Source organism: Pelodiscus sinensis, unplaced genomic scaffold (genome assembly GCF_049634645.1).
Source record: "Pelodiscus sinensis isolate JC-2024 unplaced genomic scaffold, ASM4963464v1 ctg97, whole genome shotgun sequence".
Classification (NCBI taxonomy): domain Eukaryota; kingdom Metazoa; phylum Chordata; order Testudines; family Trionychidae; genus Pelodiscus; species Pelodiscus sinensis.
This window is the reverse complement of record NW_027465982.1, coordinates 306,011-325,123: the sequence shown is the minus strand read 5'-3', so window position 1 is coordinate 325,123 and position 19,113 is coordinate 306,011. Positions and strand designations below refer to the sequence as shown.

General features: G+C 65.4%; 1 protein-coding gene across 1 annotated transcript in view; it reads right to left on the bottom strand.

Moving 5' to 3' along the window:
• Window positions 1–11,044, bottom strand: part of SPEG (striated muscle enriched protein kinase) — a 91,076-nt gene extending 80,032 nt beyond the window's left edge. Inside the window, exon 1 of the mRNA XM_075917697.1 lies at window positions 10,188–11,044. Coding sequence (XP_075773812.1) covers window positions 10,188–10,617 — 430 coding nt within the window. The 5' untranslated portion in view covers window positions 10,618–11,044. The remainder of the gene's footprint in view (window positions 1–10,187) is intronic.
• Between the last annotated feature and the right edge of the window lie 8,069 nt (window positions 11,045–19,113).

The window sequence follows — 19,113 nt, the reverse complement described above, 5'->3', positions numbered from 1 at the left end:
GTACCACGACCCAGCCAAACAGGATGAGTCACTATGCAAACCAGTGGCCAGACACCCCCCATGGAGAGGAACAAAGGAAGGTGGAATGCTGCCTTGGCTGGGGGGCAGGGCTGGAAGTTAGTGAGTTGGTTGCTGGCTGTCGGAGGGCATGGATGAGACAGCCTAGGGAGAGGAGCTGGAGTTTAGGGGCCCAGTCTCCCCCATCTCAAGGGGGCCTGAGGCATCCTAGCCCAGTTCCTGTGACCAGATTACATCTGTGCTGCGCTGTGCTGGAGGAGCAGTAAACCACCCTCAATTCCACTGGCTGGTGCAGTCTGTTTGCGCCATTTCGGGGTGCAGGAGACGGGGGACCCCAACGCGCCGTCACACTGGTGTCAGGAGTGGGATGCACTGCACCCCGTGGATGAAGCTCCCAGCGGCAAGCGACAAGGCGCAGTAGAAGCAAGAGCCCTGGAGCCAGGCGTGCTGGAGACAGAGCGAAGCGGTTCCTGGGAATCGTGGGGCGCTGCAGCACTAGACTGGTGAGTCTGCACCGAGGGGCCCAGTGGGCAGATGGCCTACGCCCGACTCTTGAAGGCAGAGCTGGTGGGGCTGTGCAGAGAGAGGGGCTTGCCTGTGCAGAAAGCAGCCAAGGCCCAGCTGATTGCCCAGCTGGAAGAGAATGACCAGCCACAGGGCCAGGATCTTGTCCCCAGGGGAAGCAGCCAGACCCCCCCTGAGAGTGTGTCAGGCTCAGAGAGGGGGAGGAGCGCTGGAACCCAACGGAGAGATGAGACAGCGTCTCCCGGGAGGCCTGCAAGCCGTAGCCCATCTAGGGCAGGGGCCAGCCCAGCGGAGCTGCGGCGGCTGGAGATCCAGCTGCGGATCAGGGAATTGGAAGTAGAGGACCGAGAGAAGGAGCGCCAAGATCGAGAGAGGCAGCGACAGCATGAGCTGGCCATGGCAGAGCGGAGAACCGGCGGGGCACCGGCTGCGCCAAGTGCGGATGGGCCCCAAGGTCCCAGGGCTGCCAGCCACTTGGAGAGGCTCGTGGTGGCCCAATTGAAGGACGTGGGTGACATAGACGGGTTCCTCAGCTCCTTTGAGAGGGCCTGTGGACTGCAACGGGTTCCCCCAGCTGACTGGCTGCAGGAGCTCATCCCCGCACTGAGCCAGGAGGCGGCCGGAGTGCTCAGTCAGCTGGAGGACCTACAGCCAGGGGATTACAACCGAGTCAAGGAGGCCCTGCTGCACAAGTTCGGGCTGACCCCCGAGATATACAGGAAGAAGTTCCGGGGGGTACAGAAAGGGCCACGGGAGACCTATGTGGACCTGGCCTCCCGTCTGGCGCAATACTGCCGCAAGTGGGTGTCTGGAGTTGGAGCCCAGACCGCAGAGGAGCTGCTCAAGCTGGTCATGATGGAGCAGTTCTATGAAGCGTGCCCACCCAAACTGAGGCTGTGGCTCAAGGACCGGAGACCAGAGAACCCCCAGGAGGCCGGGAGGCTGGCGGATGAGTTCACGGAGAGCCGGTCCGGGTGTGAACGGGAGTCCCGGAGAGAGAGGGAACCGCGCAGAGACCGGATCTCGGCTGAGCGACGGAGGGAGTCAACTACGGGGCGAGACCAAGGAACAGGTCGTCTGCGCCCCAGAGAACCAGCCAGGGCCTGGACAGAGACAGCCCAAAGCCTAACTTGCCATCGCTGTGGGCAAAAAGGCCACAAGAGGGCTCAGTGCACCAGGTCCCAGGACCGGGGACTGTCCAGGGTTGACTGGCTGGGGCGGGAGGAAGGGCAGGCTGCCCCAGAGGCAGGGGCTGGCAGGCAAACCTCAGCTCAGAGAGAGGGGAAGGATGCTCAGTGCACCTCCCCTGGGAGGTCTGATTCTCAGGAGGCGGATTTCTCCGTGTACCGGGTGGGGGCAGGACGGCCCCTGCGGAGCGAGTGCCTCATACCCCTGGAGGTGGATGGTAGGAAGGTGACGGGCTTCTGGGACACGGGGGCGGAGGTGACTCTGGCCCGATCTGACATAGTGGCCCAGGAGCGGATACTACCCCACGCGCAGCTGACCCTGAAGGGCATAGACGGGTCCCCGTTTAAGGTGCCTGTAGCCAGGGTGCATCTGAAATGGGGGGCGAAGGAAGGCCTCAAGGAAGTGGGGGTGCACCCGCACTTGCCCACCGAGGTGCTGATGGGGAACGACCTAGAGGAGTGGCCCCATGAATCCCAGAGGGCTCTAGTCACTACCTGGAGCCAGAGCCAGCAGGGGGCTGACAACGTGGGTCCAGGGAAGGACTCCTGGCAGCATCCTCAGGGTCCCATCCCAGTGGACACGGGGTCCAGCCAGGCTGGGACTCCGGACCTAGGCAGAGGTGGGGGACAGGTCCCGATCCCTGCCTCAGCAGCTGAATTCCAGGCTGAGGTGCAGGCAGACCCCTCCTTGCAGAGGCTGAGGGACCAGGCTGGCCTCCGTGCAGCTCAGCCCCGGGGGAGAGGTGGCCAGGAGAGATTCCTGCGGGAGCGTGGGCTCCTGTTCCGTGAGTGGCTCCCCCCCAGGAAGGCGAGGGCATGGGGGGTCCAGCGGCAGCTGGTCGTCCCCCGAAAGTATCGCCTCAAGCTGCTGTATTTGGCCCACGATGTCCCCGTTGGGGGCCACCGGGGGATCCGGAGCACCCGGCTGAGGCTGCTCCAGCACTTCTATTGGCCGGGAATCTTTACAGCCGTGCAGCGGTACTGCCGGTCCTGTGACTCCTGCCAGAGGGGCGGGAAGGCCCAAGACAGGAGGAAAGCGGCTTGGGGGTCTCTACCCCAGATAGACCCTCTGGGCTGGCTGAGAGAGTTATGGGAGGGGAAGTCCTCCCTGGATGGAGCATCGGGGGTGGAAGCCGCCCTGGCTGTCCAGAGAAGGCTCGCTGGGCTCATGGCCCCAGCCCGAGAGACCCTGGCCAGAGATCAAGGCCAGCGGAAGGGTGGGTGTGACCCCCGAGGACAGGCCTGTGCCAGTCGCCCTGGAGCGGGGCGGCGAGTGGACAGAGGGAAGCCAGCTCATGTGGGGCCTCGCCACGGCCGGCCCGAGTCAAGGGGAGCACCCATGTCCCCAGGGCGGGTTCCCACGCAGAGGACCCGAACTTCCCTAGGTCACGAGCGGAGTGACCCTGCTCAGTTCGCTCTCGGAGGGGGGAGAACTGTGACGTAGTGGGGGTACCTGGCTGGTTTCTATGCTGCTGGCTCTGGGGGAACCCCCACTGGCTGCCGTGGGTACCACGACCCAGCCAAACAGGATGAGTCACTATGCAAACCAGTGGCCAGACACCCCCCATGGAGAGGAACAAAGGAAGGTGGAATGCTGCCTTGGCTGGGGGGCAGGGCTGGAAGTTAGTGAGTTGGTTGCTGGCTGTCGGAGGGCATGGATGAGACAGCCTAGGGAGAGGAGCTGGAGTTTAGGGGCCCAGTCTCCCCCATCTCAAGGGGGCCTGAGGCATCCTAGCCCAGTTCCTGTGACCAGATTACATCTGTGCTGCGCTGTGCTGGAGGAGCAGTAAACCACCCTCAATTCCACTGGCTGGTGCAGTCTGTTTGCGCCATTTCGGGGTGCAGGAGACGGGGGACCCCAACGCGCCGTCACATGCTCCTCTCCATCTTCCTCACGAGGGTTTCACCTCTGCTTTTGAACGCTGCCGTTTGCTCTCTCGCCTGGCCGGCGGGCCGCGGCGGCCCTGTCCCGGTTCTCCGCCCGTGCTCTGTGATTGGGGTACGGGGCCGTTACCGTGATTCTAGGGGTGCGTGTATGGGGGGCGCTGTGACTGCGGGCGCTGGGCTGGCACTGAAATGTTCACCCCCCCGGGAGGGGCGAGGCGATGTCGGGCTGAGCTAGCCAGCAACGCTGCCAGGACTCTGCCCCTTGAGAGTCGCCCACAGACCCGAGGGATGCAGCCGGGACCTGGAACCAGCAGCGACCCAGGCCCTGCCGAAAGGGACAGGGCCACTTGATCACGTGAGCAGCCCAGTTTGGGCAGCGCCAGCCCCGGGCGAGGAATGGGGCTTCCCGCCGCACGGGCAAGGGGGAAAGGCCCTGAGGTGCCTCCCTCTGGTCCCCACGCCTGCCCCCGTCCAGCAGCACCAGGCTAGGGATCCAGCAGGGAAGGATTTGCCGGCCCAGCCTGACACAGGCCGTGCCCAGAGACTGTGAACCCGGCAGCTGGTCCCGTCTCTGCTCAGCCTGCCCCAGGCAGGAGGGGACCGGTGTGTGGAAAGTGCTTTCCTCAGGCTCCCCCCGCTCCTAATGACCCCTGAGCCGGCAGAGGCCACAGGACGGGCCCTGCGAGCGCCTGGGGGGAGAGTCGAGGTGCAAATCGCCCTGGGACTGGGGCTGGTCCTGTGGGAGGTGGGGGATGGGTTAGAACCTCTCCCCTGTGTACGGTGGGATTGGGGGGGTCAGGGAGCACTGGGGTGTCTGAGGGGAGGTGGGGGGATGGGTTAGAACCTCTCCCCTGTGTAAGGGAGGCTTGGGGGGCACAGGGAGCACTGGGGTGTCTGAGGGGAGGTGGGGGATGGGTTAGAACCTCTCCCCTGTGTAAGGGAGGCTTGGGGGGCACAGGGAGCACTGGGGTGTCTGAGGGGAGGTGGGGGGATGGGTTATAACCTCTCCCCTGTGTGAAGAGGGTCTGAGGGTCACAGGGAGCACTGGGGTGTGTGAGGGGAGGTGGGGGATGGGTTAGAACCTCTCCCCTGCGTGAGGGGGGGCTGGGGGGTACAGGGAGCACTGGGGTGTCTATGGGGAGGTGGGGGATGGGTTAGAACCTCTCCCCTGCGTAAGGGGGCTGGGGGGGCACAGGGAGCACTGGGGTGTCTGAGGGGAGGTGGGGGATGGGTTAGAACCTCTCCCCTGCGTGAGGGGGGGCTGGGGGGTACAGGGAGCACTGGGGTGTCTGAGGGGATTTGCTGGCGAGGGGGGTAGCTGAGGGGCTCCGTGCAGCTGGTTTAGTGCCCCATTGGGAGGACCCCCCCCCCCCCGATCTCCCAGGCCTGGCTCTGAGCCGTTGGCCGTGGCTGGACAGTCTCCGTGGCGCGCTCAGTGACCCTGTGGCGGGTTCCGTTGCCATTGGGCCGGGGGGTGCGACGTGTCCATGCAGCCGGCAGGGATCCCTCTGGGGTGCTGCCTGTTCCTTGCTGCTTAACTCGCCTCCTCACTTCTGGGGCCGCCCCTTGCTGGCGTCCATGCCACCCCGCTGGGTGGGTGAGGTGCCCCCCAGGGAGGTCCACAGAATTCCACTGGGGGCCTGTTTCCACGTGGTCCAGCCACTGTCACCTCTCGAACCAGGCCACCCCGACTGAATCAGGACTCGCCTCCTCCCCCCCCCCCCCCCGGCGGGAGCCTGCACCAGCTGCGCCAGGAAGCAGCCGTGTGAGGCGCTGGGGCCGTTCTCTGCCCCCAGGTGAGCTGCCGGGGCCCAGGCACTGCGGGGACGGATGACGCCCCACTAGTGAGGTAGCCGTGTTGGTGGCCTCCGCTCTCCCCTCACATTTCACTGGCCCCGCTCCTGGGGCCTTGATCTGCCCCTCGCTGGTGGGGCTGGAAAGCCCAATGACTGAGCTAACTGACTGAACGGGGCGGGGGGCTCTCTGCCACGGGCACAGGCTGCTCCAGCCTGGCTCCTTCCAACCCCGCTGCTCTTGGGACGGTAAGCCCCATCCCCATCTTGCTATTGGTGCAGTGCCCAGGGAAACTGAGGCACACAGACGGGGTTACCACAGGGCAGTAGAAGCAGAGCAAATACAATCCCCTCTTCATCGCTGGGTAAGCGGTTACCCGCTCCCATCCCCGCGTGCTGGGTTCACGCTCTCGGAGCATGGAGATACTCCCGCTAGCGGCCCTGTAAGCGCTTGGATCCCTTGAGATCTGGAGTCCATTAGAGTCTAAATCTCTAACATTTCCAGAGACCCATGTGTCATTCTCACATCACTTTGTATTAAGAGAAACTTTGTAAGTCCTTTTCTAGACAGGTCTTGTGCTTCTAGCTGGAGCTTCCAGTTAACCCTTCTTAGCGAACCTTGTCTAAGAGGAACCTTGTATCCATCTTCGCCACAGACACTTGGGATCAAGCTCTTTCTGCTAGAGGTCCTAGGAATAGTTGAGGCAGCGTCCCCAGCCTTTTTGGGTGGCGGGCGCCGCGCGGGGCTGCCGGGCCGCCTGGGGGCGGGGCCGCGCATGTGCCACGCTCCCGGGGGCGGCGCTAGGCGGGCGCCCGTACATGCCCCGGCGGGCGCCATGGCGCCTGTGGGCACCGCGCTGGGGACCCCTGAGTTAAGGTAAAGAAAAGTGTCTTTTGCTCGGAGTAGAATGGATCTTCCCCTTTCCCCGACTGCCCTGGGGGGGTGAATGGAGACCGGAAGGGGAGCCCCTCCCGCAGCAGGTGCCAGGGAGAGCGTGAGTGTGATGTGTCATATGCACATGGCAAGTGTTGATCTATGGATGGCCAGTAACTGTGGCCTGTTGCCTTCTCCCCCTGAAAAAGACCCCGGGTGCTTCTCTTAAGTGCAACAATTCCACACGTTCTCCCACATACCAGCCCCCCGCCACCAGCACGGCCTGGCCTGGGCTTCCAGGAGTTTGGCTCTAGCTCTGCCTGGGGCTCTAGCCCCCTTGCTGGCATCCCTGCTGCCCAGGCAACCCCCCCCACACACACACACACCAGGCCGGGGCCGAGCGGGTGGCCAGCGTCTCAGGCAGCCCAGGAGGCACCCGGAGCATGGCCGCTCGCTGTGCACCCCCCAACCTCTGCCCCTTGCTGCCCTCACACTGCCAGTCCCTGTGCCTGTCGGGCACCAGCGGCTTCCTCCCCGCCTCTGGCAGCGCTGGAGCCTGCAGACCAAAGCAGGCACGAGAGGAGCCCCCCAAGCCAGCACCTTCCTCCCCTCCACACCCCAGGCCCCACGGCCCATGGGCAGCACAGCCTCCGCACTGACCCACCCCTCCCTCTCGCGGCCCCCTCCCAGCACCAGCTGCCACCTTCTCATGCCCATTGCCCGGAGCACCACGTCCCACCGGCCCCCTCCGTGCAGTGTGTCAGCCCCCACTTTCCACTGCCTTGCGCCAGCGCTCGGCCCCTCATGGACCCCTCCTCGCAGCCCGTGAGGCAGGGCTGCCAGCCCACCGGGACTCTCCAGGGATTAACGATCAATCGTTAATTCAAGATTCTGTCATGCAAGGAGACTGCCTCTCCCCCCAGCGACCCACCCAGCCAGACTGAGCACCCCTAGCTGCCCTGCGGCTTCCTGCTGGGTGCCAGCCCCTGGCTGGGAGGGCAACACGCACAGCTACCTCGGGCAGTGCCTGACTGTAGCAGCTCCTGAGCTGGGCTCAAGGGGCCACCGAGCAAAGGCAGCTGCCCCAGCCCTTTGGGTCAGGCGTCCAGGGACACCAGGCAGCGAGGGGGAGCCGGGCCCAGAGGGCACCACAGGGAGGGCTGCCTGGCTCTGGGAAAGGTGCCCTTGCTCACAGCCGTCTGCCCAGGCATCTCCTGCCCCACACCATCCCCCCACACGCACTGAATGGCACGGCCCGCCACCACACAGACTGCCCCGCACCATCCCCCCCGCACGCACTGAATGGCACGGGCCGCCACCACACAGACTGCCCCGCACCATCCCCCCACACGCACTGAATGGCATGGCCCGCCACCACACAGACTGCCCCGCACCATCCCCCCGCACGCACTGAATGGCACGGGCCGCCACCACACAGACTGCCCCGCACCATCCCCCCGCACGCACTGAATGGCACGGCCCGCCCACCACATGGTCTGCCCCGCACCATCCCCCCCCTGCACTGAATGGCACGGCCCGCCACCACACAGACTGCCCCGCACCATCCCCCCGCACGCACTGAATGGCACGGCCCGCCACCACACAGACTGCCCCGCACCATCCCCCCGCACGCACTGAATGGCACGGCCCGCCACCACACAGACTGCCCCGCACTGTCCCCCCCGCCCACCCGCACTGAATGGCACGGCCCGCCACCACACAGACTGCCCCACACCATCCCCCCGCACGCACTGAATGGCACGGCCCGCCACCACACAGACTGCCCCGCACCATCCCCCCCGCACGCACTGAATGGCACGGGCCGCCACCACACAGACTGCCCCGCACCATCCCCCCGCACGCACTGAATGGCACGGGCCGCCACCACACAGACTGCCCCGCACCATCCCCCCCCCGCACGCACTGAATGGCACGGCCCGCCACCACACAGACTGCCCCGCACCATCCCCCCGCACGCACTGAATGGCACGGCCCGCCACCACACAGACTGCCCCGCACTGTCCCCCCCGCCCACCCGCACTGAATGGCACGGCCCGCCACCACACAGACTGCCCCGCACCATCCCCCCGCACGCACTGAATGGCACGGCCCGCCACCACACAGACTGCCCCGCACTGTCCCCCCCGCCCACCCGCACTGAATGGCACGGCCCGCCACCACACAGACTGCCCCGCACCATCCCCCCACACGCACTGAATGGCATGGCCCGCCACCACACAGACTGCCCCGCACCATCCCCCCGCACGCACTGAATGGCACGGGCCGCCACCACACAGACTGCCCCGCACCATCCCCCCGCACGCACTGAATGGCACGGCCCGCCCACCACATGGTCTGCCCCGCACCATCCCCCCCCTGCACTGAATGGCACGGCCCGCCACCACACAGACTGCCCCGCACCATCCCCCCGCACGCACTGAATGGCACGGCCCGCCACCACACAGACTGCCCCGCACCATCCCCCCGCACGCACTGAATGGCACGGCCCGCCACCACACAGACTGCCCCGCACTGTCCCCCCCGCCCACCCGCACTGAATGGCACGGCCCGCCACCACACAGACTGCCCCACACCATCCCCCCGCACGCACTGAATGGCACGGCCCGCCACCACACAGACTGCCCCGCACCATCCCCCCCGCACGCACTGAATGGCACGGGCCGCCACCACACAGACTGCCCCGCACCATCCCCCCGCACGCACTGAATGGCACGGGCCGCCACCACACAGACTGCCCCGCACCATCCCCCCCCGCACGCACTGAATGGCACGGCCCGCCACCACACAGACTGCCCCGCACCATCCCCCCGCACGCACTGAATGGCACGGCCCGCCACCACACAGACTGCCCCGCACTGTCCCCCCCGCCCACCCGCACTGAATGGCACGGCCCGCCACCACACAGACTGCCCCGCACCATCCCCCCGCACGCACTGAATGGCACGGCCCGCCACCACACAGACTGCCCCGCACCATCCCCCCGCATGCACTGAATGGCACGGCCCGCCCACCACATGGTCTGCCCCGCACCAGCCCCCCCCCGCACTGAATGGCACGGCCCGCCACCACACAGACTGCCCCGCACCATCCCCCCGCACGCACTGAATGGCACGGCCCGCCACCACACAGACTGCCCCGCACCATCCCCCCGCACGCACTGAATGGCACGGCCCCCCCCACCACATGGTCTGCCCCGCACCAGCCCCCCCCCACACTGAATGGCCCAGCTCCCACACTACAGGGCATGGCCCCTGCCCACGCACCGCCCCCCCACTGCCCATGCACTGCCCTGCCCCCACTGCTACTGGCCAATGGGCACCGCCCACCCCCGTGTGCCCCGCCCTCACGTAACAGGCCAATAGGCAGGGCCCAAGCTCCATTGCCTGGCAGCTGGTCACGGCCCCAGGCGGGTGCTTAGCCCCCATGGCACAAGGCACCAGGTGGGGGGGGCAGTGCCAGGTGCAGCAGCCTGGCCGGGGTGCAGACCAGGGCCAGTCGCTGGGGGGATGGGCTCATTCTGCAGACGGCCCTTTGCGTACTGCTGCTGTAGCGGGGGGGGGGGCACCATGTGGGGCTCAACTGCCCCCCGCCCCCCCTGCTGCCGGGGCATTGAGGCTGCAGAGTCTGGCTGGCACCACTGGGCTCCGGGAACCACAGCACGGCGCTGTCTCTCTCTCTCCTGCCCCCGCTCGCCGCTCTGGGCCCGCACGGCTCCCCCACGTTGGCCAGGACGGGGCCATGCAGCTGGGAAGCGAGTGTTACGCCCCTCCCCAGAGGCAGCTGCATCTCAGCATCAGGCAGGAAGCCCCGTGTGCAGACAGGCTCTGGCTTCCAGGGTCTTGGCCTCCACGCCGGCGCCCTCCCCCGGCGCCCGGGCCTTACCGTCTAGATCGAGGATGGCCAACACGGCGCTGGTCGTGGCCTCCCCCTGCACATTCCAGGCCACGCAGGTGTAGACGCCCGCGTCCTCCGGCTTGCTCTCCCGGATCCACAGGCTCCCGAACTCCTCCCCCCGCGGGGAGATGGGCTCCTCGTTCTTGTACCAGCGCAGGCGGGGCGGGGGGCTGCCCACCACGGCCACCCGCAGCCGAATGTCGCAGCCGGTGCCGATGGCTGCGTTCTTCAGCTTCCGCACAAAGGCCGGGGCTGCGGGGCGAGCGGCTCCCGCGCCAGGCGCCTCCACGACCTTGGCGCGCTTCGGGGGGATGCCGGGACTCGGGGGAGCCACCCCAGGCCTCCCCAACGCACGCGCCAGCCCCCCGGCCTCCTCTCCCGCTTGGCTCAGGTTGCTCTGCGCCTGGGCTCGGTGCATGGCTCCGGGCTCGGCCCTCCCTGCTGCAGCCCAGCCGAGCCTGCGCTCCCGGCTCTCCGCTCCCAGCTGCTGCAGGTGGCCCCGCGGGCAGCCCCCAGGCTCCGGGTCTCCCTCCTGCCGCGCAGCCGGAGCTCCCTGCTGCTGTGCGCGCGGGGCCGGGGGAAAGGCCGGCGCAGGTGGCGTTCGGGCCGGACGAAGCCCCGAAGGTCGCAGCTCCGGGGGTGAGCGGGGGTTATTTTTAGGAGAGGTCTCAGGTTGCTGCCTGCACGGCGGAGCCAGCCAAGTCGAGGGGCCCGTGCCGCATGCCCAGCCGGAACAGCACCCGGTGGGGACGAAACCCCAGCCCTGCTCCGCGACCCAGCCCCTCTCCTCTGCTTTCCGGGGTGCGGCTCCCTGCAGCCCCCCCTGCTCCGGCAGGGCCCCTCGCGGCCGCAGCCCCCGGCGCCCCCCCCCCCACCCCCACCGCCGAGCCGGCTCGGCCCCTCTCCTGAAGCAGCAGCTGCCTTCTGATGTGTCACATTCCTTGGCCGGCTCCCCCCTCGGAGCCCAGTGCACAGCCCCAGACAGCTCCGCTCCCCTGGCAGAGCCAGGCCCCCGTTAGCCGCCAGGCGGAGAGGGAGCTGCTCCCTGGCTCAGGCCCCGCCCGGCTCCCAGAGGCAGCCGCAGGGAGCTCCAGGGGGGCAGGCTCAGCCGTGCTCCCTGCTGCCCGGGAGTCGAGCAGGGACGAGCGGCAGACCTAGGCAGGGGCTGGGCTGCAAGCCCAGGGCCTGGCCCAGCTGAGGTGTGTGCACAGCTGGGGGGGACAAACACCCCTCATGGCAGCTGCTGCTGTGCCCCCCACACCAGCCCCTCCCCCCAGCCTTGCCAGCACCAGCCCTGAGGAGCCCCCCAGGAGCGCCCCAAAGCCCCCGTGTGTAAAAACGCCCTGCGGGGGGCGGGGCTCTGGCGGCCTGCGGGGCCCCCTCAGGCAGGGCGTCAGCCCACGGCCCCGCCCGCGCCGCCCTAACCTAGGGCTACAGCTGGGACGTGCCCCCCAAACGGAGCCCCGCCCCCACGCAAGGGGGGCCCCGCCTCTGGCCATGGGCGCAAGTCCCCTCCCCCATGCAGGCTGGGGAAGTTGCTGGCTGCACCCCAGCTGACGGGGAACGGACGTGGCACCCTTCCACGGCAACACTCAGCAGGATCCCACGGACCGGGCGCACGCTACGGGGCTGCCGAGGCCTCAGAACGTGGCGAGAAAGGGCCTGGCCTCCGTGGGGTGCCGGGCCGGGCTCTGGGCCTGTCACACTTGTACCAGTGAGCTGGAGGGAACCCCCAGGCCCCGCGGGCGCAGACGCAGGCGAGTGGCGAAGCGCCCGAGAGGCCCGCTTCGCTTGGCAGGGACGCCCCGCCACCAGGCTCTCACGCGTGCGGGCAGAGTCCGTGGCTGGCCACGAAGGGGAGCGGAGCCGGGACTGAAAGCCTTTGGGGGGGGGGGAAGCTCCCCCCGGCTGTGCCCCCTCACTAATGTAACCCCGGGGCTGTCTGCCAGCAGCATCTCACGCCCCTGCTGCTCGCCCAGGCCACAGTCCCCCCTCCTCCAGCTCCAAGCAGCAACTCACTGCTGCGCTGTAGCCCCTTTTATATGGCCCTCCTGGCCCCTGATTGGCTGCCTCCCCCACTGCCACTCTAGCCTGTCTGGAGGGCCTCTCTACTGCTCCGTTCCTGAGCTGGCTGGCAGAGCCTTGAGGCCTCCAGCTGGGACCCCTGGCCTCACCCACCCCTCACGCCCCGGGGGCCTTTGGCACCAGAGCAGGAGCACAGAGAATTGAGGGTCGAGACCCAGGTTGTGGGTCCTTCGGAGCATGTTGTGTCACGGCCACGGTGCGGGCCTGGGCAGCTCCGCCCCCTCTCCTGGCAGCTCCGCCCCCTCTCCTGGCAGCTCCGCCCCCTCTCCTGGTCTTTGCCATCCACACAGAGCACCAGCCCACGGGGACACCCCGGCAGCCCACGGGGACACGGATCTAGGCAGGACTCCGGTACCTTCAGCTGTCGCTTTCCAGATGTGAGGCAGAGGGAGTTTTGGGGTTCAAAGGGGGGTTACATACAGGGGGGCTCAGTGCCGGATGTTACTGGTTCAGTGTGACAAGGGGGGAGTTTTGGGGGCTCAGGGGGGGTTACATACAGGGGGGCTCAGTGCCGGGTGTTGCTGGTTCAGTGTGACAAGGGAGGAGTTTTGGGAGCTCAGGGGGGGTTACATACAGGGGGGCTCAGTGCCGGGTGTTGCTGGTTCAATGTGACAAGGGGGGAGTTTTGGGGGTCAGGGGGGTTACATACAGGGGGGCTCAGTGCCGGGTGTTGCTGGTTCAGTGTGACAAGGGGGGAGTTTTGGGGGTTCAGGGGGGTTACATACGGAGGGGCTCAGTGCCGGGTGTTGCTGGTTCAGTGTGACAAGGGGGGAGTTTTGGGGGTTCAGGGGGTTACATACAGGGGGGCTCAGTGCCGGGTGTTACTGGTTCAATGTGACAAGGGGGGAGTTTTGTGGGTTCAGGGGGGTTACATACAGGGGGGCTCAGTGCCGGGTGTTGCTGGTTCAATGTGACAAGGGGGGAGTTTTGGGGGCTCAGGGGGGGTTACATACAGGGGGGCTCAGTGCCGGGTGTTGCTGGTTCAGTGTGACAAGGGGGGAGTTTTGGGGGTTCAGGGGGGTTACATACGGGGGGGCTCAGTGCCGGGTGTTGCTGGTTCAGTGTGACAAGGGGGGAGTTTTGGGGGTTCAGGGGGTTACATACAGGGGGGCTCAGTGCCGGGTGTTACTGGTTCAATGTGACAAGGGGGGAGTTTTGTGGGTTCAGGGGGGTTACATACAGGGGGGCTCAGTGCCGGGTGTTGCTGGTTCAATGTGACAAGGGGGGAGTTTTGGGGGCTCAGGGGGGGTTACATACAGGGGGGCTCAGTGCCGGGTGTTGCTGGTTCAGTGTGACAAGGGGGGAGTTTTGGGGGCTCAGAGGGGGTTACATACGGGGGGGCTCAGTGCCGGGTGTTGCTGGTTCAATGTGACAAGGGGGGAGTTTTGGGGGTTCAGGGGGGTTACATACAGGGGGGCTCAGTGCCGGGTGTTGCTGGTTCAATGTGACAAGGGGGGAGTTTTGGGGGCTCAGGGGGGTTACATACAGGGGGGCTCAGTGCTTGGTGTTGCTGGTTCAGTGTGACAAGGGGGGAGTTTTGGGGGCTCAGGGGGGTTACATACAGGGGGGCCCAGTGCCGGGTGTTGCTGGTTCAATGTGACAAGGGGGGAGTTTTGGGGTTCAAAGGGGGGTTACATACAGGGGGGCTCAGTGCCGGGTGTTGCTGGTTCAATGTGACAAGGGGGGAGTTTTGGGGGTCAGGGGGGTTACATACAGGGGGGCTCAGTGCCGGGTGTTGCTGGTTCAGTGTGACAAGGGGGGAGTTTTGGGGGTTCAGGGGGGTTACATACGGGGGGGCTCAGTGCCGGGTGTTGCTGGTTCAATGTGACAAGGGGGGAGTTTTGTGGGTTCAGGGGGGTTACATACAGGGGGGCTCAGTGCCGGGTGTTGCTGGTTCAATGTGACAAGGGGGGAGTTTTGGGGGCTCAGGGGGGGTTACATACAGGGGGGCTCAGTGCCGGATGTTACTGGTTCAGTGTGACAAGGGGGGAGTTTTGGGGGCTCAGGGGGGGTTACATACAGGGGGGCTCAGTGCCGGGTGTTGCTGGTTCAGTGTGACAAGGGAGGAGTTTTGGGAGCTCAGGGGGGGTTACATACAGGGGGGCTCAGTGCCGGGTGTTGCTGGTTCAATGTGACAAGGGGGGAGTTTTGGGGGTCAGGGGGGTTACATACAGGGGGGCTCAGTGCCGGGTGTTGCTGGTTCAATGTGACAAGGGGGGAGTTTTGGGGGCTCAGGGGGGTTACATACAGGGGGGCTCAGTGCTTGGTGTTGCTGGTTCAGTGTGACAAGGGGGGAGTTTTGGGGGCTCAGGGGGGTTACATACAGGGGGGCCCAGTGCCGGGTGTTGCTGGTTCAATGTGACAAGGGGGGAGTTTTGGGGTTCAAAGGGGGGTTACATACAGGGGGGCTCAGTGCCGGGTGTTGCTGGTTCAATGTGACAAGGGGGGAGTTTTGGGGGTCAGGGGGGTTACATACAGGGGGGCTCAGTGCCGGGTGTTGCTGGTTCAGTGTGACAAGGGGGGAGTTTTGGGGGTTCAGGGGGGTTACATACGGGGGGGCTCAGTGCCGGGTGTTGCTGGTTCAGTGTGACAAGGGGGGAGTTTTGGGGGTTCAGGGGGTTACATACAGGGGGGCTCAGTGCCGGGTGTTACTGGTTCAATGTGACAAGGGGGGAGTTTTGTGGGTTCAGGGGGGTTACATACAGGGGGGCTCAGTGCCGGGTGTTGCTGGTTCAATGTGACAAGGGGGGAGTTTTGGGGGCTCAGCGGGGGTTACATACAGGGGGGCTCAGTGCCGGGTGTTGCTGGTTCAGTGTGACAAGGGGGGAGTTTTGGGGGTTCAGGGGGGGTTACATACAGGGGGGCTCAGTGCCGGGTGTTACTGGTTCAGTGTGACAAGGGGGGAGTTTTGGGGGTTCGGGGGGTTACATACAGGGGGGCTCAGTGCCGGATGTTACTGGTTCAGTGTGACAAGGGGGGAGTTTTGGGGGTTCGGGGGGGTTACATACAGGGGGGCTCAGTGCCGGATGTTACTGGTTCAGTGTGACAAGGGGGGAGATTTGGGGGTTCAGGGGGGTTACATATAGGGGGGCTCAGTGCCGGGTGTTACTGGTTCAGTGTGACAAGGGGGAAGTTTTGGGGGCTCAGGGGGGTTACATACAGGGGGGCTCAGTGCCGGGTGTTGCTGGTTCAATGTGACAAGGGGGGAGTTTTGGGGGCTCAGGGGGGTTACATACAGGGGGGCTCAGTGCCGGGTGTTGCTGGTTCACTGTGACAAGGGGGGAGTTTTGGGGGTTCAGGGGGGTTACATACAGGGGGGCTCAGTGCCGGGTGTTGCTGGTTCAATGTGACAAGGGGGGAGTTTTGGGGGCTCAGGGGGGTTACATACAGGGGGGCTCAGTGCCGGGTGTTACTGGTTCAATGTGAGAAGGGGGGAGTTTTGGGGGCTCAGGGGGGGTTACATACAGGGGGGCTCAGTGCCGGGTGTTACTGGTTCAGTGTGACAAGGGGGGAGTTTTGGGGGCTCAGGGGGGTTACATACAGGGGGGCTCAGTGCCGGGTGTTACTGGTTCAATGTGACAAGGGGGGAGTTTTGGGGGCTCAGGGGGGTTACATACAGGGGGGCTCAGTGCCGGGTGTTACTGGTTCAATGTGACAAGGGGGGAGTTTTGGGGGCTCAGGGGGGTTACATACAGGGGGGCTCAGTGCCGGGTGTTGCTGGTTCAGTGTGACAAGGGGGAAGTTTTGGGGGCTCAGGGGGGTTACATACAGGGGGGCTCAGTGCCAGGTGTTACTGGTTCAATGTGACAAGGGGGGAGTTTTGGGGGCTCAGGGGGGTTACATAGAGGGGGGCTCAGTGCCGGGTGTTACTGGTTCGATGTGACAAGGGGGGAGTTTTGGGGGTTCAGGGGGGTTACATACAGGGGGGCTCAGTGCCGGGTGTTGCTGGTTCAGTGTGACAAGGGGGGAGTTTTGGGGGCTCAGGGGGGGTTACATACAGGGGGGCTAAGTGCCGGGTGTTGCTGGTTCAATGTGACAAGGGGGGAGTTTTGGGGGTTCAGGGGGGTTACATACAGGGGGGCTCAGTGCCGGGTGTTACTGGTTCAGTGTGACAAGGGGGGAGTTTTGGGGGCTCAGGGGGGTTATATACAGGGGGGCTCAGTGCCGGGTGTTGCTGGTTCAGTGTGACAAGGGGGGAGTTTTGGGGGCTCAGGGGGGTTACATACAGGGGGGCTCAGTGCCGGGTGTTGCTGGTTCAATGCGACAAGGGGGGAGTTTTAGAGGTTCAGGGGGGTTACATACGGGGGGGCTCAGTGCCGGGTGTTACTGGTTCAATGTGACAAGGGGGGAGTTTTGGGGCTCAGGGGGGTTACATACAGGGGGGCTCAGTGCCGGGTGTTGCTGGTTCAATGTGACAAGGGGGGAGTTTTGGGGGCTCAGGGGGGTTACATACAGGGGGGCTCAGTGCCGGGTGTTACTGGTTCAATGTGACAAGGGGGGAGTTTTGGGGTTCAGGGGGGTTACATACAGGGGGGCTCAGTGCCGGGTGTTGCTGGTTCAATGTGACAAGGGGGGAGTTTTGGGGTTCAGGGGGGTTACATACGGGGGGGCTCAGTGCCGGGTGTTGCTGGTTCAGTGTGACAAGGGGGGAGTTTTGGAGGTCCAGGGGGGTTACATACGGGGGGGCTCAGTGCCGGGTGTTACTGGTTCAATGTGACAAGGGGGGAGTTTTGGGGGCTCAGGGGGGTTACATACAGGGGGGCTCAGTGCCGGGTGTTGCTGGTTCACTGTGACAAGGGGGGAGTTTTGGGGATTCAGGGGGGTTACATACAGGGGGGCTCAGTGCCGGGTGTTGCTGGTTCAGTGTGACAAGGGGGGAGTTTTGGGGGTTCAGGGGGGTTACATACAGGGGGGCTCAGTGCCGGGTGTTGCTGGTTCAGTGTGACAAGGGGGGAGTTTTGGGGCTCAGGGGGGTTACATACAGGGGGGCTCAGTGCCGGGTGTTGCTGGTTCAGTGTGACAAGGGGGGAGTTTTGGGGGCTCAGGGGGGGTTACATACGGGGGGGCTCAGTGCCGGGTGTTGCTGGTTCAGTGTGACAAGGGGGGAGTTTTGGGGGTTCAGGGGGGTTACATACAGGGGGGCTCAGTGCCGGGTGTTGCTGGTTCAGTGTGACAAGGGGGGAGTTTTGGGGGTTCAGGGGGGTTACATACAGGGGGGCTCAGTGCCGGGTGTTGCTGGTTCAGTGTGACAAGGGGGGAGTTTTGGGGGCTCAGGGGGGTTACATACGGGGGGCTCAGTGCCGGGTGTTGCTGGTTCACTGTGACAAGGGGGGAGTTTTGGGGGTTCAGGGGGGGTTACATACAGGGGGGCTCAGTGCCGGGTGTTGCTGGTTCAATGTGACAAGGGGGGAGTTTTGGGGGTTCAGGGGGGTTACATACAGGGGGGCTCAGTGCTGGGTGTTGCTGGTTCAATGTGACAAGGGGGGAGTTTTGGGGGTTCAGGGGGGTTACATACCGGGGGGCTCAGTGCCGGGTGTTGCTGGTTCAATGTGACAAGGGGGGAGTTTTGGGGGTTCAGGGGGGTTACATACGGGGGGGCTCAGTGCCGGGTGTTGCTGGTTCAGTGTGACAAGGGGGGAGTTTTGGGGGTTCAGGGGGGTTACATACAGGGGGGCTCAGTGCTGGGTGTTGCTGGTTCAATGTGACAAGGGGGGAGTTTTGGGGGTTCAGGGGGGTTACATACGGGGGGGCTCAGTGCCGGGTGTTGCTGGTTCAGTGTGACAAGGGGGGAGTTTTGGGGGTTCAGGGGGGTTACATACGGGGGGGCTCAGTGCCGGGTGTTGCTGGTTCAGTGTGACAAGGGGGGCGTTTTGGGGGTTCAGGGGGGTTACATACAGGGGGGCTCAGTGCCGGGTGTTGCTGGTTCAGTGTGACAAGGGGGGAGTTTTGGGGGTTCAGGGGGGTTACATACGGGGGGGCTCAGTGCCGGGTGTTGCTGGTTCAGTGTGACAAGGGGGGAGTTTTGGGGGTTCAGGGGGGTTACATACAGGGGGGCTCAGTGCCGGGTGTTGCTGGTTCAATGTGACAAGGGGGGAGTTTTGGGGGCTCAGGGGGATTACATACAGGGGGGCTCAGTGCCGGGTGTTGCTGGTTCAATGTGACAAGGGGGGAGTTTTGGGGGCTCAGGGGGATTACATACAGGGGGGCTCAGTGCCGGGTGTTGCTGGTTCAATGTGACAAGGGGGGAGTTTTGGGGGTTCAGGGGGGTTACATACAGGGGGGCTCAGTGCGGTTGCAGAGAACAGCCCAGAACTGGAGCCGCGTCTGGTGCCCCGGCGCCCCCGGCCCTGCTCAGGGGACACGGCCGGCTCCGGCCAGACGCCAGACAAGGGGCTGCAGGGGGGGACCCCGACCGGCCCAGCGGGTCCCAGCGAGGGGAGAACATTGGACGGGGGGGGAGGGGAGAAGAGGGGCCCAGGCGACCCGGTTACCTGGGGAGAGACACTGGCGGGGGAGGGGCTGTTGCTGGGGTACTGGGGCTCGGCTGGGGGACGGGGGCTGTTTTGGGGGCAGGGCAGGGCAGGCAGGACTCAGCCGGCTGCAGGGCAGACTCAGATGTGGGGGGCGGGGGGCCCAGGCGACTGGCCTGAGGGATCCTTTGCTGGGTTCAAAGCTCCATAGCCCCTCCTGCTGGGCGCTGGCCGGGGGTCGCTCTGGGGTGGGGAGCAGGGGGGCGCTGTCCCCTCTGGGAGGGGGCCCCGGGGGCCAGAGGGGGGGACCCCCGAGGGGCTCACGGCGGAGGAGGCGGCTGGAGGCCCTGAGAGGCGCC